General features: G+C 42.5%; 2 protein-coding genes across 2 annotated transcripts; one reads left to right on the forward strand and one right to left on the reverse strand.

Moving 5' to 3' along the window:
* The first annotated feature begins 355 nt into the window (after positions 1 to 355).
* On the forward strand, positions 356 to 12,287 carry hyls1 (HYLS1 centriolar and ciliogenesis associated). The gene is made up of 12 exons (XM_007898461.2): positions 356 to 448; positions 2,107 to 2,256; positions 3,050 to 3,145; positions 3,927 to 4,015; positions 5,503 to 5,753; positions 7,147 to 7,205; positions 9,347 to 9,504; positions 9,884 to 9,941; positions 10,402 to 10,465; positions 10,896 to 10,977; positions 11,063 to 11,095; positions 11,934 to 12,287. The coding sequence occupies exons 2-12, from the start codon at positions 2,166 to 2,168 to the stop codon at positions 12,063 to 12,065; spliced, it is 1,113 nt and encodes a 370-aa protein (XP_007896652.1). The 5' UTR covers positions 356 to 448; positions 2,107 to 2,165; the 3' UTR covers positions 12,066 to 12,287.
* On the reverse strand, positions 12,138 to 23,754 carry mrpl4 (mitochondrial ribosomal protein L4). The gene is made up of 9 exons (XM_042333390.1): positions 23,602 to 23,754; positions 21,083 to 21,164; positions 18,970 to 19,138; positions 18,683 to 18,734; positions 17,440 to 17,557; positions 16,583 to 16,689; positions 15,279 to 15,388; positions 13,343 to 13,416; positions 12,138 to 12,369 (listed from the first exon to the last, which is right to left on the reverse strand). The coding sequence occupies exons 1-9, from the start codon at positions 23,659 to 23,661 to the stop codon at positions 12,224 to 12,226; spliced, it is 918 nt and encodes a 305-aa protein (XP_042189324.1). The 5' UTR covers positions 23,662 to 23,754; the 3' UTR covers positions 12,138 to 12,223.
* Between the last annotated feature and the right edge of the window lie 585 nt (positions 23,755 to 24,339).

The raw sequence follows: 24,339 nt of genomic DNA on the forward strand, positions 1-24,339 counted from the left end.
ACACACAGAGCTGAGACACACACACACACAGAGCTGAGACACACACACACACACAGAGCTGAGACACACACACACACAGAGCTGAGACACACACACACACACACACACAGAGCTGAGACACACACACACACAGAGCTGAGACACACACACACACACACAGAGCTGAGACACACACACACACACAGAGCTGAGACACACACACACACACACAGAGCTGAGACACACACACACACACAGAGCTGAGACACACACACACACACACAGAGCTGAGACACACACACACACACAGAGCTGAGACACACACACACACACACAGAGCTGAGACACACACACAGAGCTGAGACACACACACACAGAGGGAGGGAGACACAGAGAGGGGGAGAGCTACAGACAGAGACAGAGACCAAAAGATACCGACATACAGGCACAGACACGGCTGATACCGCAGGTCGGTCACCTTTACTGTCTTCAGGCTCCAGTGCTACTTAGAGCTGCAGAAATGTACAGAACGAAAGAGGCCATTCGGCCCACTTATTTGTATATCTCTTCTCTTTACTCTTTCTCCCAAAATGTAGCAACAACAACTTGCATTTATACATATGTAGCATAGGTGGCACGTTTCATGCATTTAAGCAGTGGCGTGTCGTGCCGCTGGTCTGGGACAGTAATGAGGTGACCGTAGGCACAGTCGAAGAGGAAGGGCCTCGGTGTTATCTGAAGACGGACCCGCGGGGGCGAGGCGGAGGGATTGAGGAACAGAGAGCCAGAGCTTTGGGGCGTAGACACTGAGCCAATCCCTGACGGTGGAGTGGACGACAGGTGTGAGAGGCCGGAACCATCTGAGCGGAGGAGGCGGGTAGCGGAGTGGGAAGTAAGCAGGTCAGAGAGGTAGAGAGCTGCGAGGGCAGGAAGGGGTTTGTGCACCAGTATGAAGATCAAGACTTTATATACATGTGGGATGTACACAAGTAGTGTGTGTGGAGTTTGCGAGGATGGCTTTTAAAAATCTAAGTTGGAGGTGACAAATGCCTGGATAAGGCTTTCATCTGTGTTTGGTGTGAGGTGGGCAATGGGGTGGAGGAAAGTGTTCCTGGTCAGGGACTGGATGTGGGCGAGGAAGAACAACTCCGCATCGAACCTGACCGAGATTGCGTATAGGTTCAGTGAATCTGAGGGACAAGATTGGGGGTTAAGGAGGTTGAATCTAAGCCAGAATATGTCGATGGGGGCCAAGGAGGACGGCTTTCATCTGTCCACATTCAGATTGCAGAAAGTTGGCGCTCATTTAGGCATTCGTACACTCATGGCATTTGGAAAATTTGGTTTAGCAATTGGAAAAAGAGAGATTAATATATATAAAGATTATTAGTAGTATTGCCCTGAGTTTTGGTGTGCTGCCAAAGTCCATTATTTTGTCTCATTCTATGTTAGAAGATTCCAGTTTTACACCAGAGTTATAATAGCATTAGTTGACAAAATAGTTTAGTGAAATTGTTATTAGTATTTGTATTATTTATTCGATAATAAATGCTGAAAAGTGCCTCTGGGTCTGAGGTTGTGAGTTCAAGTTATAACTGAGTTTACAGTTTGCGCTGACATTCCTGTGCAGTGCTGCATTATCCTTCGAATGTGATGTAAAATCAAGGTCCCACCTGGTTGTTCAGGTTAAAGACTCCATTGGCACGATTTCAAAAGAGAAGGGAGTTGCTCTTGATGTCCTTAGAATTTTGCTAAACTATATTATCAGTTGCAAGAGTTGTGTCACTATTAATTGAATCCTTGATTACTGTAACTTCTTTGTTTTGTTATAATCCTCTGATTCTGTTTAACATTTCCATTTCTCTGCTCCAGTGCTACGCTTCCAAATCTTTAAAATAACTTACTTCTCAATCTCATAGATTCTTGGTATTCCAATACTCCAGTTTCTACTTTGGTTCTCATATGGCCAGTTGCCTTTGCTGTGTTTTTGCTACCTTCAAAGAAGCGGGATTTGTTGTTAAGGATACAACAGTAGTATTTGAGATCTCTATTATCTGATGACCAGAATCTGATGACCTGTACTCCAGTTTTGCATCTCCTTTACCAGTTATAATAACTTTGTTTCAGCTCTGTTGAAGAACCTTATTGAGGAGAGAAACATTAACAGAAAGCATAATCTTAATGGGATGGAGTTTACAGAGGAACAAATTCAGCAGCATCTAGCTTTGCTGGGTTACTCTAATATCCCAGAACATCGGCTTCAAGAGTTCAAAAAAGGTACTTCGTCCATAAAATGTTCTAGATAGCTCTACACTGTCTGAGCTGATTTACTTTTGAGAATTCAGTTTTCAAACTGATGGTGAAAACTCGGTAATTATAATGTTACTAAAGATGTAGAAATGTATTTACTATTGTAAATGTAATGCTGCTAAAATATGATCTAAGTTAAAACTTTCTCTAAAATCTTTCCCCCTCCCATTGTCTTGGTTTTCTATTTTCTTTTCCGATATTCATTTGTTAACTTCTGTATTAACACTTTAAAATCTAAACGTGCCTGTTTACCTTTTGCTCTGTTTTGGAGCTAGTAGTTGCATCTCTAGAAAATAGTCACCGATAGGCTGATTAACTGGAGGTTTTGGATCTGAATTTCAGCCATTTGAGAAGAAGGGGTTCATCTCATCAGTCATTAACACAGTGAACCCACCCATGAAGATATGAGGTGTGAACTAGGTGCTTCAGGCACACCAGCAAGCATTGTCTCAGCAACTTTAGCCAAAGGATTAAACTGCACCATATATCAAAGAGTAATTGCAAGAAATGTTATTTTTACTGGACATTTTATATACCTCTTTAAATTCATAGTGATGGATGGGTTTCTGGTGTTAAACTTTTATCTCTTAAGGATTCCACTGTTCTACTGATAGCAGACTGGTAATTCCACTGGTAATGGACTACAGTGTCTAACTATTAAACCAGAGCTATAGGACTCGATGATTACTTTCTGATCTGTGTACAGTTCTTTTTACAAAGCTGTGGTAGGAAACTGCAATAGTACCTTTTACTTTTTCAGATCTAGAAGAACTGATAAACCATGAACGTTCAAAGAGCAATAGCACTACCAGCTTTTCTCCAGAGTCAGTCGAGAGCAAGGCTTCATCAAACCATGGTATGTGCAATAGATGTTTATGTGCCGTTTTCTGGTAAAGCTTCTTGTATAAACAAGGGTGAAAGCAACTTCAAAGTTTGATCTTGTTTTGGAAAAGAATTACCTGCAAAAGCTTCTTTTGACAGAAGTAAGTTGCCATTTTAATTGGTGTCTTCGGTCAAATATAATTATAATCATTGTATTTGATATAGCGCCTTATCACGTCTTATCACGAATATACTGTAAAGTTAATTGACTGCATATTTTGTGGACGAATACATATATCTGTTGCTTGAAAGCAACACACTGAGGGTTCCTGTTAGAACCAACACATTAGTGACAAACAGTGGCAGACAAACAGACAGAGAGACATTGATGGTTGTGCTACAAGAGAAAATACTGGCATACATTGGTTACATATGCTGCTTTTTTTTAAACATAGTACTTCAAACAGCTGATCATTAAAGATAATGCTTGAGACTTGCAGTGAGTATGCTCTATGCACGTCTCCAAATTTAAAAAATGTGTTTATTCATTCATTTAAATACAATGAACACATAAAATTGTTCCTGAGAGAGAGAAAAAAGAGGCCAACTACAACATGTAGTTATCAAGTGGTAAACAGGCCAATTTCATTGATAAAGTGGGAAGGAGCAATTTTGGTAATTTTTTAAAAAGTGTGTCCAAGGATGAAAACTGAATTTTAAGAAAGTCTTAGTTCCTTCCATGACTTTTAATATTTTTTGGGGAGCAAGAATTCTATATTTAAAAAATGCCTTGCGCACATTATTTTCTGTTTAAGTTTCACAGGCAAGGATTCAATCCACATGCCAACCACTTGCTGCAACACAGATCACCCAACAAGAGTTCAGTTCAGGAAAAGAGAATCAGGTAAGTCCTTTTTTAAACAAGATATTTTTATTGTCTTGAGATTCAGATGAAATGGACAAATAACTTTGATTTCTATATTCATCCAAATTTATTTTCCTTAAAATAACCAATCTCATTTGTTAACACACTCCAGAGCAGGGAGACAAATAATCCATAGTACAGGTGAGCAGGAATTACTTATTCCCCATATAATGTACGGAATCATTGTGTGGTGAATTGTAAACAATACTGCATACCACACTCTTGAGTGGAGAGACTATACACATGCACACACATATATATGGTAACAACAACTTGCATTTAAATAGTGCCCCTCGCACAGGGTAGCGTGCCAGAGCGCTTGTAATACATGAGATATGTAACAGTGATACATGGGATAACCTGCAGGTTTCTTGCTGTTATTAGCACCGTTTTATAACCATGAGGTGGATATGTGGTAAAAGGGAGAAGCAGCTGCAGGGAGGGAGGGCTCTGGCCTATACTGACCTGATGCTCAGCACTCTAAATGAGTGCCCCCTAGTCTTTATGACTTGGATTAAGCATTTGGACAAGTAAAACTGGTACAGAATATTGGACTTTTACTTCTAGAATATCAAATAACTGGCATTTGGCAAGTTTCCTGTACAGGTCCTTTCATCATCATCCTAAAATCTGTTATAGTAAATGAGAAGTTTTTGAAATGACAGCTGCTTTAATATGCTATCTGGAGTCTAGTTTCAAGAACAGGGTTTGGTGCCTACCTGGGTATCAGCCTAACTCATTTGGTAGCACTCTCACCTCTGAAGGTTGTGAGTTCAAGCCCCATATTGGGACTTTAAACTCACAGTCAAGGCTGACACTTCGGTGCAGTGCGGTGGAGTGCTGTATTGTAAGAGATTCAATCCCTCGGATGAAACTTTAAATTGAGCTTTTAACTGCCTGTTCAGGGTAAGTTAAATATCCAACAGCATTATTCGAAAAGTGAAGGGAATTTCTTTTGGGGCCCTGGCCAACAATTCCCCAGATAAAAATTGGCCATTCACTTCATGGCTGCATATGGGACATAGCTGTGTGCATATTGTGGGCCAGATTTGCATCTTGTCTGACAAGTTTCCTGCTGCTTGTCCAGATAGAACCACCATTAGAGCTTTGGCTTGGAAGGTTAATGGAAGCTGAGTGGAAATAATTTGTGCCCCAGTGACTTGACTGCGCCTCCAAATCTCCTGGCAAGCCAGGCTAATTGGTCTTTTAACTTTAAAAGCTGAAGGGCAAGGTTAGTTTTCTGGTCCTTTTTTTTTAGCAAAATTAGATAAAGAAGCCTACTTTATTTTAATTCCAAAACAACTGCATGGATTTAAAAATAAAATGTGCTATCCATCAATTGATAAAATCAAAACAAGGTGCTTTGGCTTGATGCTGCCATTGTTATTTTAGCCATCTTTGTAAAATGACAACTTTACTTCTTTAAATACATTTTTAACTCTCATTTTCTTCTGTTCCATTTATAGGTTGCCTTGCCTTCAAATGGGAGAGGGTTCTTGCATCGTCATCCTGGAAGATATTGCCAGCCTGACTCGTACATTAGTTCCTCGGTGGCACCAAATCCAAGCCAGTTTAGGTGTAACTCTGCACCATGTACACTGATGCTTCACAACAGTCCAGATCAGGAAAGTAATAGCAGCCAAGCTCATTCTGACAACAATCCTGAAGGGCCCTGTGGGAGCAAAAGAAAACCGACTCTGCGGAGAAAAGTACTACGGTACGCAAACAGAATGAAACGATTCATAAAACTGAATTGACATGCGCAAATCTTATTGCATTTGTTACTTATTGATAATAATAATCCTATTAATAATAATAATAATCCTTGCATTTGATATAGCGCTTTTCATGTCTTCTAGACATCTCAAAGCGCTTCACAGAATATGCTGTAAAGGGAATTTACTGTATATTTGTGGGAGAAATGCGGCAGCCAATTACGAACAGCAGTGTCCCACAAACAGTTGTGGATTGAGTGACCAAATTGTTATTATTTCTTTGTTGAGGGATTATTATCAGGCGTGTGGAGTAGGGAAACTTCCCCCCAAGCTTTCACCCTGCCGGGAATCAATAATTATTATTGCTCGCTTTGCAAGTGAGAGACCTGAGTTCAATTCCAGACAGGGCGAAACCTTGGGCAAGTTTCCTTCCTCCACACAGAGCCTAATAATAATCCCTCCAAAACCAAAAACAATAATAAATTGGTCATTTTCAATCTACGACTGTTTGTGGGACATTGCTGTGCGCAATTGGCTGCCGCGTTCGCCCACAAGTATACAGTCAATTCACTTTACAGTGTGTTCTGTGAAGCGCTTTGGGACATCCTCCCGACGTGAAAAGCGCTATATCAAATGCAAGGATTATTATTATTATTATTATTATCAATAAGTAACAAATGCAAATAATTAAGCGCTCTGGGATGCTACCCTGCATGAAGGGCGCTATATAAGTGCAAGTTGTTGTTGTAATCCGTACAATTAGGATAATGGTGGGATGCCATCGCAAAGCGCTTTATTGGATATATTGAAAACTGTGTTTTCTGTTGGTGAATACAGCAGCCAAGTTGCGCACTGCAATGTCCCACAAACGGCCATGAAGTGAATGACCAGTTTTACTGTGGATTGTTGGCCAGGACACCTGGAGAACTCCTCTTTTCAAATAGTGCCATGGGACCTTTAACAATGAATGACCATTTTTTAACAGGCAGATGGGGCCTCGGTTTAACATCTCATCTGAAGGATGGCGCCTCCAACAATGCAGCATCTCCCCAGCACTGCATTGTAGTGTCAGTTTAGATGTGGGCCTTGGACCAACAACTTTCTGACTCAGTGGCAAGAGTGCCACATCACAGTGTCCTGGCCGCAAATCCCTCATTCACTCCTAGTCATTCACTCCCTGGCTGTTTGTGGGACATTGCTGTTCACCAGTAGTGGCCAACCTTTAATCAAAAAATACATTTTCTTGATTGAATATTTCTTTATTCATGCCATCAATCAAGATATATTCAATCAAGAAAAAACTGAAAATACTCATCCTTGTTTCTCGATGCTGTCCATGAACACAGCACACCTTTTGTGAAACTTTCTTAAGGTTTATTGGTGCATGTTTTGCAGGAAGAAGAATGGAGAAGTACAAGTTTGTGATGAATCTGTAACAAGCGAGACTGATTGTGGTAAATATAATGGGCTAGATAGTTGTCATAGAGGGCCGTATCCTTCATACGTTTAAGGCAATTCTAGGTTAGTGCAGCTTTTGCCATTAGGTAAATTGTGTGTTCACCTGCTGATTAGATGATACTGTGAGACACTTTGACCTAATCCTCTTACCTTATTAGTCTCTTCATGAAACAGTTTCTAAGCTTCTCCATCTGTTAAAATTGTTGTACTAGTGCGTTGGACAGGATAAAAGCACTGTCCAATAACCATGTATAAAACTATGTATGATAACCTTTGGGACAGTGGCGAAGAGGATGATGATTTATCTTCTTCATTTTGGTCTGACCAGTCAAGTCATGAGGACTCTGAGCAGTCTGCAGTAAATGATCAAACTGCTCGGCCCATGGCAAGCGTTACAGGAACGGCCTTCCCAGACAGCTGGCCTGAGAATAATGCTGTGATTGAAAGCGAGGACTCAAAGGATATGACCAAGAGTGATTCGCCACATTCTTCCATCCAGAGGCCTCTGTTTGAGCTGGGTAATGGAAGAAATGATGTGTTATCTAATGATACAGATCATCATCTCAGTTCTGGTAGAAATGAATCTTCCTGTAGCATGTCAGTGACTGACCCGTTCAACAGACATCAAGAAAAAAATGGTAAGTTAGGATCTGAGGGAACTTGAGGATGTCTCTGTATTGTGTGCCTTTAAATCTTATTAATGAAAAGCTGGCAATAAGATACATTGCCATGTTTCTAATGACATCTTAAATGATTATAGCTAATAGCAAGTTTAAACCCATTTAGTGAGTTTAAATGTAACATGTAGTTTCCACTTTTCTTGCTCTTGGGCAGCAACCGTAAACAAAGCCTGTTTTTTTCATTCCAGTCATTTGACATGAGGATAAACATAAGCACCATGTGATGCTTTTCAAAAAAAGTTTGGGTATAGTTATGGACATGAGAAATTAAATGATAATCCTTGGATTTGATCATGATGCCTTTAGTGGGATTCATCTGAAAACACTCCATAGCTAATTGCTATCAAATGTAGTTACTATCTTTTTGTAGATAAACATGGCACCTATTTTACGCACATCAAGATCCCAGAAGAGAAGGTTGAGGGGCGATATTACGCTCATTAAGATTCTGAAGGGAATAGATAATGTAGACCATGACAAGCTGTTTTATCTTCTACTGAACAGTAGAACCAGAGGATGCAATCTGCAATTATCTAATTGCAGATTGCATCGTCTGAAATGGAACAGTCAAAGATATCCATGTTTCAAACCGCCATTGGGTGGGTGGAGGGACAACTTAATTTAACCTGAGTTAACAGATCCATTTATGTGTCAATGATCTTCAGTCTACGACTGAAGGGGGGTAAATTCAGAACAAATCTGCCAAAACACTACTTCATTGAGAGTAGCAAACTTATGGAACAGGCTCCCTAGAGAGAAAATGTCATTTGTTTCAAAAAGCTGCACTAAACTAGAATTGCCTTATTCTGCTGGAAAATAATATCTCAGGATATAGTTTGGGACACGACATGTCAAGCGACTGCAGGATGGTGGAAGGTGAACTAGATGGACCTTGGTCTTCATTCATCTAGCAAATTCTAAAAATAAATAGTAACAAAGGAATGATCAAAATAGTGTCCTCAATATTTTGAGGATCAATGGGTAGGACACTGGGAGAAATCCTCTATCCTTACTTCATCACATTATGTTGCATGCGCTACTCCAGATGTGGTATGACCAGAGCACAAAACAGCTTGTTCAGCTTAGCATCCTGTTTGCAAAACAACAAGATTACATTTATATAGGGCCTTTCACGTCGGGAGGACGTCCCAAGGCGCTGGACAGTGTACAGCATTTCAAACCTGAGCTGGGGTCAGGGGAGGAGAAGGGAGGGGAAGGGAGGTGGCCGATGGCATGGTCGAAGAGGAGGATCTTGAGGTGGGACTTGAAGGAGGCTAAGGAGGGGGCGAGGCGGAGTGATTGGGGGATGGAATTCCAGAGGTTGGGGGCATATATTATCGAGAAAAATTTCACTTTAGCAGTAAATTTCACTTTAGTAGTATAATATACCATAGATTTATTACATCTATGCGTATAAATGTTTGGTTATCTTATTTAATATTACTTTGTTATTGAAGATTCTGTCAGTGAATTGGAACAAAGGATCAGTAGATTTCAAACTCTGTACCATGACGCAGAGTCCGATGAAGAAAGTGAAGAATCAAGGTCAATCGACTCGGGCATCATCGCTTACAGAGGACCGGGGTCTGCCCAAACTTACTTCACAAGAGATATGGTAACTTATCTTATAACTGGGCTAGCTTTGCTTGTGTTGTACCGATTGGCTCAAGATTTTCTTCTCAAATAAAATTTGATTGATTTGTACCATGCAAATTGTAAAAAAAAGGTGGATTTTTATTTTAAGTTGTGCTCTTTAATTGTACCAACACACAAAAAAAATCTGTACCAGCTCTGGAATTCTTCATTGATAAGTCTTTCAGTTTTGAAATCCACGTGCTTCATGGAGCAGCGATGATCAGTCTTAGCATTTGATATAGCGCTTTCAATGTCAGAAGGATGTCTCAAAGCATTTCACGGGTTTCACTGTAAATTGTAGTGACTATATTTTGCAGGTGAATGCTTATTCTTTCTCTCCCTCCCCCTTCCCAATGCAGTGGAGTCATAGGCCTACAGGGAATGAAGGCTCTAATGCTTTATGTGGACCAAAATCATGTGAGTGCTGTATTACAACAGTTCAAGTCATTGCCTTGTGTTCCCACAATCTACATTAACAAGGAAATGTTTGTTTTAATCCCAGGTGAAACATTATTAGTCTTTTGGAAACGTCAATCATATTAACCACTTATAAAGAATTTACTTTGCTTGTTTGTAATAACTCATTTAGAACATTTCTGGCTTTTGTTAAGATTTTAAATTCAGAATAGGAACATTCAGTAAGATGTGTTGCTCTAGTTAATATCAAGCTTTTGTAAATTGTACTATGGACTATAAAATGAGTTCTTTGTATTATATATAATTTATTTTAACAATGTTTCTATTGAACGTGATATGTATAGGAGGGAGAGGAACAGAAGCATATTATCTTTGAATTAATTTCCCTCTCCCCACAGAACTGTAAATTGAAATAGTATAGAGCATACATCTAACATTTTTTTCCCCACCATGCCGTTAGTTATCCGACCTGTAATGGATCATCCTCATACCAGAAACCTAAAGAAAACTGATCCCGTAACAAAGTAAGTTTACTATACCTTTTCTCTGGAAGACTGGATTTTTGAGTCTTTGAGAAATATTTACTTGATGCACTTATCTATTTGCTTATTTTGACATTATGTATTTTTGGTGTAAGTCCTCTCAGGATAGTAGCGTGGAGAAATTAACTATTTCAAATCCTGAACGGGACTAAATTAATGCTTGCATTCGCAGTGGATAGTGCTAATCCTGGATTTTACGTTGTTGCACTTGGCTCACACTGAAATTACTGTATGTTAACATATTCAGCTTCAAATAACATAAGCATCAGAAGATTCTAGACCAAAATTGATCTAATATTTCTTTAATTATGTTACTGCTTGACTGCCTGTTTCACAACTACAGTATTGATATGGGTTGGATAGATTAAAAGCATGGCTTAAATAGGGTAAATATATTCTGTTGGTTTTCCAGGTACTTTGAGTATAAAAGGGAATGGGACACTTTTAAAATGCCTGGAGAAAAAGATCAGAAGGAGTTGCGCTGGGTCATCAGGGTGAGTACCACCATTCTTTTTACTAGGAAGGTTTAAGGTACAAGTGATATTGTCTTAAGCACAACTTTTGTTTTTTCTCTTCCAGCAACAAATGCTGTATAAGAGCCGCCAACCTCCAGTGAGTAATCTATAATTTTCATCTCAGTTTCTATTGACTTTCAACAAGTATTTAGAATTTCAAAGTGACTGGCATAGCACAAGCTGTCCGGTATAGGTTCCACCACACTGAAGGCTGATATCCGTTGAGTAGCTGACAAGGAAACTCTTGAGGCATGGGATGACAGCTAATGAGGTGTTATTAGGATTCTAGGTTTGTGAACATATGCTGGTATATCCAGGGATGTAAGTTAGGAGTTCTTGGTACTTGTTATCTACCTAGCGAGAGTTAAAGCCTACAGTTCTTGGACATCTCGTGACCAACTACTTATTACGAGGTAAGTGTAAGCCTCAGAGTTGAGCTGGATCCAAGATGATGTGCCTGGCAAAAGAATATCAGAATTGAGTTGATCCACTGTAGTGGTCTCAATTGTCCATTACCTAAGTCAGGATTGTCCACGGAAGAGCAAGACACTATTAATGACCGATCATTTTTGATCAGGGATTCTTCCCACTTGGTTCCTGCTAATCCTACAATCCAAAGCCCTAATAGGTAGGATGCTCCCAGCTGAACAAGCAGTTGGAAGCTCACCAGACAGTGCTCCCAATTGCAAGCATTGAGGGTTTAGTTGGTTAAATTCCAGCAGTACCCCAAAGCACACGATGGGGTCTTCAAGCATAGTTTCTTATCAACCTGCATCTAAAACTTCCTGAAATTAGATAAGCAGGATCCATCCATCTGGGGAAAGTGCCACTCCATTCCAAGCAAATGGCAATTCGGAGAATTCATAAATTGTCTTACCAATAATACAAACTGATGTACTATCAAAGTGGTTTCACCGTTTGTTTCTTTCCTGCAGAAACCTCAGCGGATGTACATTCCAAATGACTATATAGTACCAACTGATAAGAAACGTTCTGCATTGCGGTGGGGAATTAGACATGATATGGCAAATGGAACCATTCCACATAAGTTGTTCTATCCTTTATAGCTGGATTTTTAAAAAAATCTGATTGCAGTGTTATGTAATTAGTGTTTGTGAAACAATTTTATGTGAAATCAGTTAAATAATGAAGTCATTGATTTTATTGAAATTAGAAATGATCTTATTTCCACGTTATAATTCTGCCAAGCACAATTCCTCATGTTTTAAGGAAAGTCACTGTAAGGAAGTTTGAATGGATAGAGGGGAGAGTATCTGGTATCATGCCATAGAAGCTTCTTCTCGAGGAAACTGACTGCATCCAACGTAAGAACCAAGGTCTCATGTTTCAGCATACTGTAAACATTCAATCCTGAAAAAGAATATTAAATTGGGTATTATTGAAAATACCTATTTTAGAAACGTAATGATACCAGCGAGAACAATTTTAATTAATGGTTTAAATGAGATTGCTAATTGTGTAGTTGTATCCACGTAAAAGCTACAACAATTCTAAGTTCTTACCAATTCTTCCACTGTGAAAAAAATATTTTTGGATACAAGTTTCTTCTTCCATATTACACCAACTACTGAATGGATTAGATACATTTTACATACATTGATGAAATCTAAAAATAATAATCCTTGCATTTGATACAGTGCCTTATCACGTCTTCAAGACATCCCAAAGCTCTTCACGCAATATACTGTGAAGTGAATTGTCATGGACAGGTATAGATAGTACAAGTAAGTAGGATGCACTCACACACACAAATAACCAGGAATAAATCACCTTGTATTTATAAATATGTATTCTTCATTACAGTACTTAGGATAATAGATTCCTTAATCTAGTTGATTTTGTCTATTGCAGTACTATTTGCGGTCTGTGTGTACTTTGCTATGGCATCCACAGAGGACTTTAATTAAAATTGTTCTCACTGGTATCGTTACTTCCAACAACTATGCCTATTTTAAACAATTCATTTTATCAGACAATTGAAAGACAATACCAGCTACGCCAATGTACAAACAGTTCTGTTAAGTTTCTGTTCAAATCTTTTTAATTTATGGAGCGATTACTACAATTTGAGCTGTGGAAGAGAACACTTTTTGCGATTCACTGATAATGAATTATTTTGTCTTCGACATTGTTAAACTGGTGGAGGCTTTATAAACATATAAGAAATTATTGAATTACTCAAGTTCAAAATGTACTGGGTTCTCTGAAATATGATTACATTCAATAAATAGTTACTGTCAATAAAATGTACACATTAACAGAAAATGTATATGATTTTGCCAGAATTTGAACATTAACAAAACACATCTTGAATATTTCTTACCTATAGCGGGCATCAGATTTATGGTTTTGGAATATTGGGTGGCTGCTAAAATATTTTCTGGCATGTCTTCCTTACTAAAAGAGTAAAACAAAATGCTGTATCAATATACACAAGACAATTTTTTTGATGATTCAGTTGTGCTGTATTGTACTCTAGCCTGGCCTTTCCTGGAGTACTGTGTACAGTTCTGGATTCTGACTCTAGATCAGCTTTTCTCAAATGCAACCACAACATGCACTAATGCATGTTGCGGAGGACTTGTGGAGTCCTGTAGCTCAGTGGTTAGAGCACTCGCTTTGCAAGCGAGAGACCTGAGTTCAATTCCAGGCAGGACGAAACCTTGGGCAAGTTTCCTTACTCCACACAGAGCCTAATAATAATCCCTCCAAAACCAAAAACAATAATAAATTGGTCATTTTCAATCTATGACTGTTTGTGGGACATTGCTGTGCGCAATTGGCTGCCGCGTTCGCCCACAAATATATAGTCAATTCACTTTACAGTGTGTTCTGTGAAGCGCTTTGGAACGTCCTCCCGACGTGAAAAGCGCTATATCAAATGCAAGGATTATTATTATTATTAATGATTAGAAATTATTTTTTCTTCTGGCTTTATAACTGGATTTCCTATTACAAAGATGGCCAAAAAAAACTTAGCAATCTAGGTGAGTAAATTACACATCTATGAATGAAAAGTTTCCAAATAAGCTCTCTTCTGCTCGCAGGAATCAATCTGAGTCAGGGGCATGCACTAGGACAGTGAGAGTCTACACGCGTATGGTTTAAGTTTTGGGCCTGGTCTGGATATCCAGAAGGGATTACTTTAAATATATCTGTCCTAAACTGGTCCTTCACAAATTGCTGATTTGTTTTTTCAAAGTATTCAGTGTTTTACTTTCTCTACTGTATTATCGTTTAAGTCTCCATAAAGTCCCCTCTAATACATAGAAGAATCCTTGCATTTAGTAAAGAACTTTTCATGGCAGGAGGATGGCTCAAAGTGCTTGATAGAAATTACTGTACAGTGGTTTGCCTGGTTTCCACACCATATATATAATCTCCCTTCCCCCCGGGCCAGTGGCTGCTGTGGTCGCATTTGAGAAAAGCTGATCTAGAGTCAGAATCCAGAACTGTACACAGTAAGTACTCCAGGAAAGGTCAGGCTAGAGTACAATACAGCACAACTGAATTGAAACTGATTTGGCAATGTAGCCCAAGCACAAGGCATCCTTGCATTTGTTGCTTCACATTATTTCACATAGGTCTAACTTCCCTTAAGTAACTTGCATTTGATCATGGCACCCGACCACAGCAAAACATCTCAAAACTCAGCACAAAATTTCCCTTGAAACATGACTATTTTTAGGTAAATGTGGCAGCCGATTTGCAATGGCAATGTGCTACAAACTGAATTTTTCTACAAATTTTTGTGGGATGCTGCTGCGTGCAATTGGCTGCCCCGTTTCGCCCACAATATAGAGTCAATTCACATTAGTCTATTCTGTGAAGCGCTTTGAGACGTTTAGAAGACATGAAAAGCGCTATATCAAATGCAAAGATTATTACACCATTATTTTATCTGGAGAATTGTTGACAAAGATGTCAGGAGAAACCCCCTTCTATTTTCAAATAGTACTTTGGGATATTTAAGATCCTTCTGAAAAAAGCAGAAGGGACCTCGGTTTAACGACTTGTCCGAAGGACAGCACGTCTGCCAGGGCAGCAGTGGAAAAGAACATCAGCCGAGGCTGAGTTCAAAGTCCCAATGTGAGTCTTGAACCTTTTGACTTGGACGAGTCCTGACTGCCGCAATCCCATCCACAGACTATCTGTGCCTCCAATATTTGTTCTAATCTGTAATGAATTTAATTTGCCTGCATCTTCAGCTGTTATTCACTTAATTATTTTCATATGGGTATAGTTTCATAAATACTTACACATCTACAATAAGAACGGAATTACCCCAGCATCTATATTGTATCAAGTCAACAAGATACTGAGGATCTGGGGTGGGCATCTCCAAAGAATCAATAATGTGAAGGTCATCCTGGAAAACAACCAAACATTATCACCACTATATGTAACGATAAATGGACAGTAGCCCAAGAGACGTGTCATAAACCTTCAACGTAAAAATTTAATTTAAGAGCCAGGCCCAGGGAAGAGAAAGAAATGGCATCCTCCAGAGTTTCTAATAACCAAGCTATTCAGAGGTGCCTCCCAGGGTTCAATAGCCACTATGCTTTCACTCTTTACTGTAGATTTACACATGAAATGTTTGTCATTTGGATGAGGTGGGAGGTCTGTTAATGCCCATGGATCTGTACCCCAAGAAATGCTTAAACAGATTCCAGCACTGCCTACTCTAATGAGATGAAGAAAAAATGCATAATAATAATGAAATAATCCTTGAATTATAATGCTTTATCACATCATTGTCTCAAAGCTCTTCAAGGCATAAACTGTAAAGTGGTGCGACTGTTTTGTGGGTGTACATGGCAGCCTATTTGCACATAGCAACATCCCACAAATAGGCACGAAGTGAGTGATCAATTTTATTTGGGGGATTGTTAGCCAGAACACCAGGAGAAACTCCCTTCTCTTTTCAAACATGCTGTGGTATCTTTACCGTCTATCTTGTCTAATGTTTCATTTGGAGGATGGCACCTCCCCAGCCTTGCACTGAAGTGTCAGCATAGACTAAACAAGTTCAAAGTCCCATAGTGGGCATTAATCCACAACCTTCTAACTCAGAGGCGAGAATGCTATCCCTGAGCCAGGCTGACACAGGTAGACTAAGATAGATTAGTATAAAACATTAGCTCACTCAAGTCATAATGTACTTGGAAGTACCTTTCAGACTTATGCTGTCTCAATGTAGACTCCTTAACAGCCACTAATGAGTTATGCATTTCACATGCCATATATAATACGTTCTTGCACCAACTGGGTACTCCAAGGCACTACTGATTACAGCCTGGTGCATCAGCAGGACTTAGAGAGGCAGGGATTCTTCCCACTCCTGTGAATCCTGCAAGCCAAAGTACTAAAGGGTAATGTGGTCCGAGCTGGAAAAGCAGTGGGAAAATCACCAGACATTACTCTCAATAGCAAACTATATGGTTTTAGTTCTTTAAATACCATGTAAATTTACTGTCAGGATAAATTTAGATTTGAGGTCTATAGATTGTAGACACATGGATGATCAAGGCCAGTGAGAAGAATACATTATTATTCTTACCTGAGCAAACTTCATGGTGAGAGCCACTTTCAGACCCAGTACACGCACTTTCATGGGTAACATGTAATAGTAACTGGTTGGCCCTCGAGGCCCATGGGCTATGCCACCTATCAAACCAAAACAGTAAAACTTTACACCAAGGTAATCCATCAGAAAAACATTTCAGATAGAAACTTGTGTTCTAAACAGTAAAAACCACTAGTTAATTGAACAGTTTGTTCACTGTTTGAATCACTGAGAATTGTTGGCTTAAAATTTTTCATACTTGACCTATCAAATTAGTTGAGAGGCTTGCAGCAGAGCACTCTCAGGATGGGTTCACACTGACATAGATTCCAGAACATGTGGAAAGATGATCAATGCTATAAGACTCTGTCAGACAAACAGTGAAATAATAATAATAATAATCCTTGCATTTGATATAGCACTTTTCATGTCTTCTCGACATCTCAAAGCGCTTCACAGAATATGCTGTAAAATGAATTGACTATATTTGTGGGCGAACGCGGCAGCCAATTGCTCACAGCAGTGTCCCACAAACAGTCATGGATTGAAAATGACCAATTTATTATTGTTTTGTTTTGGAGGGATTATTATTAGGCTCTGTGTGGAGTAAGGAAACTTGCCCAAGGTTTCGCCCTCTGCCTGGAATTGAACTCAGGTCTCTCGCTTGCCCGGCGAATGCTCTAACCACTGAGCTACAGGATTCTACAAATGTATGCCTCTCACAGCAATATGACCATTAGCAGTTGTTCAACATAGGAAAAAAATAAAAAAGACACCCACAGCATTAGGGGGTGAAAGGTGAAATGTGTACAAAATGTCTATTAATAGAATTTTAAACACGTGACCGTTACCTCCCCTCCAGAGCGGGGACCGGATGCTTCCCTGACGTGCTCTGCCACTTCCTTTCTGTTTCCATGGTTTCCTGCCTCCACCTCGCACTTCAGCTCGTGTCTTCACCTTAGCATAGCTCTGCCAATTGAAATTTAATTATGAAAAAATCCATTGATAACATGAACCCTTTCCCCCCACAAAATTCAGAGGACTAAATAAGGGTTGGAATTTTGGATGCACGTGGTACATTATAATGTCTGTCGGACATCAAATCCTGGATAATGGCTAATTTTCTTCAGTTGAACGTCAACAAGACCGAGGCGCTGCTGATTGGCTCCCATCAGCACCTCCTCGCCTCAGACGCTGACAGCATCACCATCTACGGCTGCACACTCCACCTTACTAAGCCAGTCCGGAACCTCAGGGTCTTGTTTGAACCTCAACTATACTTTCTACCCCGTATCTGCGCTACGACCCGCTCTGCCTTCCCCCACCTCCACAACATCGCCCGGCTCCGACACTGTCTCACACGACAGGCCCCCCGAGACCCTCATACGCGCATTCATAATATCCAGGCTTGACTATGCAGACTCATTGCTTGTCGGCCTCCCCAACTCCTCCATCCAAAGGCTGCAGATCATCCAGAACTCTGCAGCCCGTGTCCTCTCCTGCACCAGGCTCCGTGACCCTATCACCCCCATCCTCTTCCGACTCCCATCACACAGAGGATACACCTTCAAAGCCCTCCATGGTCTTGCTCCCCCCTACCTCTGCGACCTCCTAACCCCCTACCATCCTGTTCGTTCCCTCCGCTCAGCGGGCTCCAGCCTGCTTCACATCCCCCTCCTCGCTCACCCCGCCATTGGCGGGCAGGCCTTCTGCCACTCTGCCCCCACCCTCTGGAACGCCATCCCGCAGTGCTTCCACCTCACACTTTCCCTTGCCACCTTCAAGACCCTCCTCTTCGACTGTGCTTTCGATCTCCCTGCTTCCCCCCTGCCCTCCACCCTCCACAACTCTGCCCAGCGCCTTGGGACGTCTTCCCAACATGAAAGACGCTATACAAATGTAATTTTGTTGTTATAAGATTTTAGGATTTATTTCTGTTTGTAAATCAATTACCGTTTTATTGGCCTTCTAATGTTATAGTTCTTTTTCTAGCACTGATTTACAAATATATTATTATGCACTGAATAAATAGATTTACAGTGTCAACTGAATAGCTGCCATTGCAAATAGGCAGGGAAAAAAAAATCCACTTACTATCCTTTTGAAGTTTTTCTGCCACGTTGTAACCTCATGTAGAATATCAATTCTATTTAAAAATATAAAAAAGGGTGACCAACAGTAAACAAGAGACCTTTTTTTTATGGTGACAACTCACAAGGATTCCACCAGCGCTTTTCATTGAGGAAACCTTTTTTCCTCCCCTTTCTAAGGTATTGTTTAGAATCATGTGTTTTTTTCACAAACCCGAACCTCTGAATACAGTACACATGGGAAAACTACTGAACTTGACATTTTAGTTGAACTGAAAGTGAAGAGATTACCTTGGAGTTACTGCAAAGACATCAGGATGCAGATCAACAACGCCTAACTGGTCTTCGCTGTGACCACGTAGAGACTGCAGCCAGGCCTTCCTGGGCTGCAGATGTGAAGGAATAGTGATCTCACACTGCCGCAAAACGGGCAGCCCAGATATAACTGGAGGTGGTCCTCCTGAAATATTGACCAGAGGATGAAGACTCATCAAAGGAATTACAGCATAATAAAACAATTCCACTGAGATCGTGGACGAGCGAGACCAATTAAGATGTAGAGAATAGAGGACCACGTTGGGGTAGATTTTACTGTCAAATTACACCAGAGAAAAAACTTTTGATTAAAAAAAGGTGCTCTGCCTAAGGTCAGGTCAAGTTGATTTAAGTGCACTGCATCTCCGGTTTTCCACAAGATTTATTTGATGTATCCATCTCTAAATCTGATAACATTTGAATCCTTTTAGTTGACATATGCCATTTATCCCTCTATCACTGCTGTCAAAGCCAGGGCCTTGCACGTCTTCAGATCACAGGCGAAGAACTTCCTTTTAAACCATGCTTATGGTCACCTCCCTGCCTTGGCGTCAAGCTCCCCCACTGTTAAACCCTCTGACACTATCCCGTTGGAAGGGTGCTACTTAACAACAAAAACAAAATTTCATTTTTATAGAGCCTTTCACGTCGGGAGGACGTCCCAAGGCGCTGGACAGTCAGAGTATCGGACCCGAGCTGGGGTTCAGGATTGAGGAGGCTGGAGGGTGATCGAAAGACGGTTGAAGAGAAGGGTCTTGAGATGGGTCTTGAAGAAGGCAAGGGAGGGGGCGAGGCAGAGGCACTACGGAATGGAGTTCCAGAGGATGGGGGCAGAGTGGCAGAAGGCCCGCCCGCCAACGGTGGGTTGGGCGAGGCAGGGGTTGTGAAGCAGGCTGAAGCCCACTCAGCAGAGGGGTCTTGTTGACATTCAATTGAAGAAAGTTAGCTCTCATCCAGGACTTGATATCTGATAGACTGTCAGTACAACAGTGGTCCTGAATCAAGCGTGGAGGCAGAGAGATAGAGTTGGGTGTCATCCGTATACATGTTCGTGGAGTCCTGTAGCTCAGTGGTTAGAGCACTCACTTTGCAAGCGAGAGACCTGAGAAACCTTGGGCAAGTTTCCTTACTCCACACGCCTAATAATAATCCCTCCAAAACCAAAAACAATAATAAATTGGTCATTTTCAATCTACGACTGTTTGTGGGACATTGCTGTGCGCAATTGGCTGCGGCGTTCGCCCACAAATATACAGTCAAATTCCCTTTACAGTGTGTTCTGTGAAGTGCTTTGGGACGTCCTCCCGACGTGAAAAGCGCTATATCAAATGCAAGGATTATTATTATTATTATGTGGAAGTTGACCCCATGTCTACGGATGATGTCACCAAGAGGGAGCATATAGGTATCAGAGCCCTGAGTAACGTTGCACGAGACCATGCTGGGGCTAGAGGAGAAACAGTTTGTGGAGATGAAGTGGAGGCGGTGTGAGAGGTACGATCTAAACCAGTCAAGGACAGAACTGTGATGGTTGAGGTAAGAGGAGAGGCGGTGGATGGGGATAAGAGTGGTCGACGGTGTCAAAGGCAGCAGAAAGGTCAAGGATTACAAGGAGGCAGAGGAAGCCCTGGTCGCAGATGGACAGAATGTCATTTGTCACTTTGACCAGGGCGGTTTCTGTGCTGTGGGCGGCACAGAAACCCGATTGGAGGGGTTTGTGAAGGAAGTGGAAGGAGGGAGGAGCGAAGCTGGGAAGCAACAACTCGTTCCAGGATCTTGGAGAGGAAAGGGAGGTTGGAGATGCGGTGGTAGTTGAGAAATTGAATAAATGAACAGTACATAATTGAAAGTTGTTGTTGTAGTTCCCTTGTGTTGGTACATTATTTCACAATTCTATCACACGTTCAGTAAAAAAATCCTACATGAATTTCTCTTCTTATTTTTTCCAATTCCATTCAAAATCCTGTTCATAGTTTACATTTCTTAAAAAAAATAACCCCACACCGTAGGATCATAATCACTACATTCTTCATTTACTTTGTTAGTGAGATTATTAAAGTTAAAATAAAAACAGTACTGAGTAACGTACCTCTTTGTGGTATCTTGATTAAGTTTGCTGGGACACAAAGATTGGCTGGAAGACCACTTTCATCAAACAGTGTGGATGCAAACTGTTTAAACAGCAACAAAAAGCAACTTTAAGGAATACAGGGATAAAATGTCAGAATAGAAAATTATAACTTGCATCATGATAAAATGTTTCAAAAATACTTGACAGAAATAACTGCCAATGTAGACAAATGCACAGCAATTTTGTACGTAGCAAGGTCCCAGAAATAACCATGAAGTGAATGACTAATTAACCTCCAAGACTATTGGTCAGGACATCAGGAGAAATTCCCTTATCTTTTTGATTTGTGCCATGGGATCTTTAACATCCGCCTGAAGAGCGGACAGGCGGGAGCTTGGCTTGATGTCTTATCTGAACGATGACACTTCCAGTAATGTAATATATTTTCTGTGACCACTTACTTTGTCCCATTTTCTTTCCAAAACACTTTTAGACATGATACACAATTTGACCTTGAAATGGCAAAATGCTCCAAGAATCTGGTCCCAATGGGTGTTGTATCCACCCGGGATGTTAAAGTTTGAGCCAGAGCACTTGGCAGACTCAGATGCTGGAGACACTGTACAGCAGACACCGATTTGCCCAGTCCTAAAAGGCAGTGAAGGAGGATGATTCCCAGAATTAGAGGAACAACCTATTAGAAGCAATCAGACAATCTAGGCCTCTTCAATCTTGAAAGGAGACGTCTGAGGAGACCTTATAGAGGTATAAAATTGTAAATGTCATTAAGACAATAAACAGTAAACCAAATCCCAATTGTAAGGCGATGTTGGACTTCCTCGAATCCAAAGTCGAGGGAATCCGCTCAACTGCCTCTTTCCTCTGCAACTGCTACCGACTCCCATCTTCTCCCACCCCAGCCCCTACCCACCCCTCCCTCCACACCTTTGAACCCATCTCCCTCTCCTCTTTCATCACCACCATAACCCGCATGAAACCCACTACCTGCTCCCTGGATCCCATCCCTACCTCTCTCCTTACCTCCCAGCTCCATCTCCTTGCCCCTCTACTCATTGACATTCGTTAACCTCTCCCTGTCCTCTGGTACTGTTTCCGCCCCATTAAAAAACGCTGTCATCACTCCTATACTTAAAAAATCCTCCCCGGACCCTTCTCTACTCCCCTAACTACTGCCCCATCTCCAACCTCCCTTTCCTCTCCAAGTTCCTGGAATGAGTTGTTGCTTCTCAGCTTTGCTCCCTCTCCTGCCACTCCCTTCTCGAACCTCTCCAACCAGGCTTCCATGCCGACCACAGCACAGAAACCACCCCGGTCAAAGTGACAAATGACATTCTGTCCATCTGCATCCAGGGCTCCCTCTGTCTCCTCGTCCTCCTTGCCCTCTCTGCTGCTTTCGACACCGTTGACCACTCTATCCTCATCCATTGCCTCTCCTCTCACCTCAACCTCCACGGCACTGTCCTTGATTGATTCAGATTGTACCTCTCACACCGCCTACACGTCATCTCCTCAAACGGCTTCTCCTCTAGCCCCCGGACCATCTTGTGGGGGGTTTCTCAGGGCTCTGTCCTTGGTCCCCTCCTCTTCAACATCTATATGCTGCCTCGTGGTGACATGCATGCGGATGTCACCCAACTCTACCTCTCTGCCTCCATTGCTTGACTCCAGGACCACTGTTGTGCTGACAGAATGTCTGTCAGACATCAAGTCCTGGATGAGAGCTAACTTTCTTCAGCTGAACGTCAACAAGACCGAGACCCTCCTGATTGGCTCCCGTCAGCCCCTCCACACCTCAGACGCTGACAGCATCACCATCCGTGGTTGCACACTCCACCTCACTGAGCCAGTCCAGAACCTTGGAGTCTTGTTTGTCCCTCAACTATCCTTTCTAACCCACATCTGCACCATAACCTGCTCTGCCTTCTCACACCTCCGCAACATCGCCCGGCTCCACCACTGTCTCATACCGCAGGCCGCTGAAACCCTCATCCACACCTTCATTACATCGTGGCTCAACTATGCAAACTCCCTGCTTGTCAGCCTCCCCAACTCCTCCCTCCATAGGCTGCAGATCATCCAGAACTCTGCAGCCCGTGTCCTCTCATGCACCAGGCTCCGTGACCCCATCCTCGCCCAACTCCACTGGTTTCCCATCACACAGAGGATACAGTTCAAGATCCTGGTCCTCACCTTCAAAGCCCTCCACGGTTTTGCTCCCCCCTACCTCTGCGACCTCCTAACCCCCTATTACCCTGTTCGCTCGCTCTGCTCAGCGGGCTCCAGCCTGCTTCATGTCCCCCGCCTTACTCGCCCCTTCTGCCACTCTGCACCCACCCTCTGAAACTCCATCCCGAGTCTCTCCATCTCACCCCCTCCCTCGTCACCTTCAAGACCCTCCTCTTCGATCGTGCTTTCGATCTCCCCGCTTCCCCCCCTGTCTGAGCAGCTCAACTCGATGCTGCGATGGGAGGGGGGGGGGAATCGGAGATAACACCCCCCAACCTGTGTGGTCTTACCCGCTGCCCGAAGCTCCTGCGACACAAGGCCAGAGAAACGCGCATCAACTGGGGAATCATCCCCGGTCCACCCAGGCCTGCGTCCCGCCGCCCCCCGTCACAGGCCCCGCAGCGCGACAGCCGCCATCTTGGTGAGGGAAAGCCCCCCCCTTCCCCACCTCTCGTCTCTCGCGAGAGCCAGCGAAAGCCGGGCCACCGCCGACGCCATCTTGGTGAGGGAAGTTGACCCCCCCCGCCTTCCCCACTCTTCGCTCGCGAGAGCCAGCGAAATCCGGGCCACCGTCGCCGCCATCTTGGTGAGGGAAGGAAAGGTGATAACCCACCCCCGGCCTCGGCCCGTCAGGCGGAGCGCGCCCCCTCGCGGCCGAGGGGAGCAGCGCGCCTGCGCCAACCCACTCCGGTCAGTCATTGTGGTTCGGACGGAAGGGAATCCAAAGGGTTTGAAACAGCAGTGGCCCTGTGCTACACCACCACAGCTTCCCCCTCACACGGGGCAGCGCCCCAGAGCGCCTGACAGTGGTGGAGCACCAGCCCGAGCCGGGGGAGGTGGCCGGAGGCACGGTTTGCAGAGGAAGGTCTTCAGGCGCGACTTGGAAGATGGGGCCGGAAGGGGCCGAGGCGGAGGGATCGAGGGGGAGCGCTTCAGTGTTTCGGGACGTCATGGCTGCTGGTGGTGGGCCGGGGGGCACGGGGGGCGAGCAGGGGGCTGAAGCCAGGGGAGCTGAGGCAGCAGGTGGT

This window comes from Callorhinchus milii, unplaced genomic scaffold (genome assembly GCF_018977255.1).
Source record: "Callorhinchus milii isolate IMCB2004 unplaced genomic scaffold, IMCB_Cmil_1.0 Scaffold3, whole genome shotgun sequence".
NCBI classification, from domain to species: Eukaryota; Metazoa; Chordata; class Chondrichthyes; order Chimaeriformes; family Callorhinchidae; genus Callorhinchus; species Callorhinchus milii.

Bases quoted from the DNA above. Each gene is read 5' to 3' on its own strand.
- hyls1 (XM_007898461.2), top strand. From the start codon at position 2,166: ATGGAGTTTACAGAGGAACAAATTCAGCAGCATCTAGCTTTGCTGGGT. The intron at 5,754-7,146 runs GTACGCAAACAG...CATGTTTTGCAG, and splicing joins CTGCGGAGAAAAGTACTACG to GAAGAAGAATGGAGAAGTAC. The intron at 7,206-9,346 runs GTAAATATAATG...TTGTTATTGAAG, and splicing joins AACAAGCGAGACTGATTGTG to ATTCTGTCAGTGAATTGGAA.
- mrpl4 (XM_042333390.1), bottom strand. From the start codon at position 23,661: ATGATTCCCCAGTTGATGCGCGTTTCTCTGGCCTTGTGTCGCAGGAGC. The intron at 21,165-23,601 runs GTAAGACCACAC...CTGTTTAAACAG, and splicing joins GCAGGAGCTTCGGGCAGCGG to TTTGCATCCACACTGTTTGA. The intron at 16,690-17,439 runs GTAACGGTCACG...TTGGTTTGATAG, and splicing joins GTCCCCGCTCTGGAGGGGAG to GTGGCATAGCCCATGGGCCT.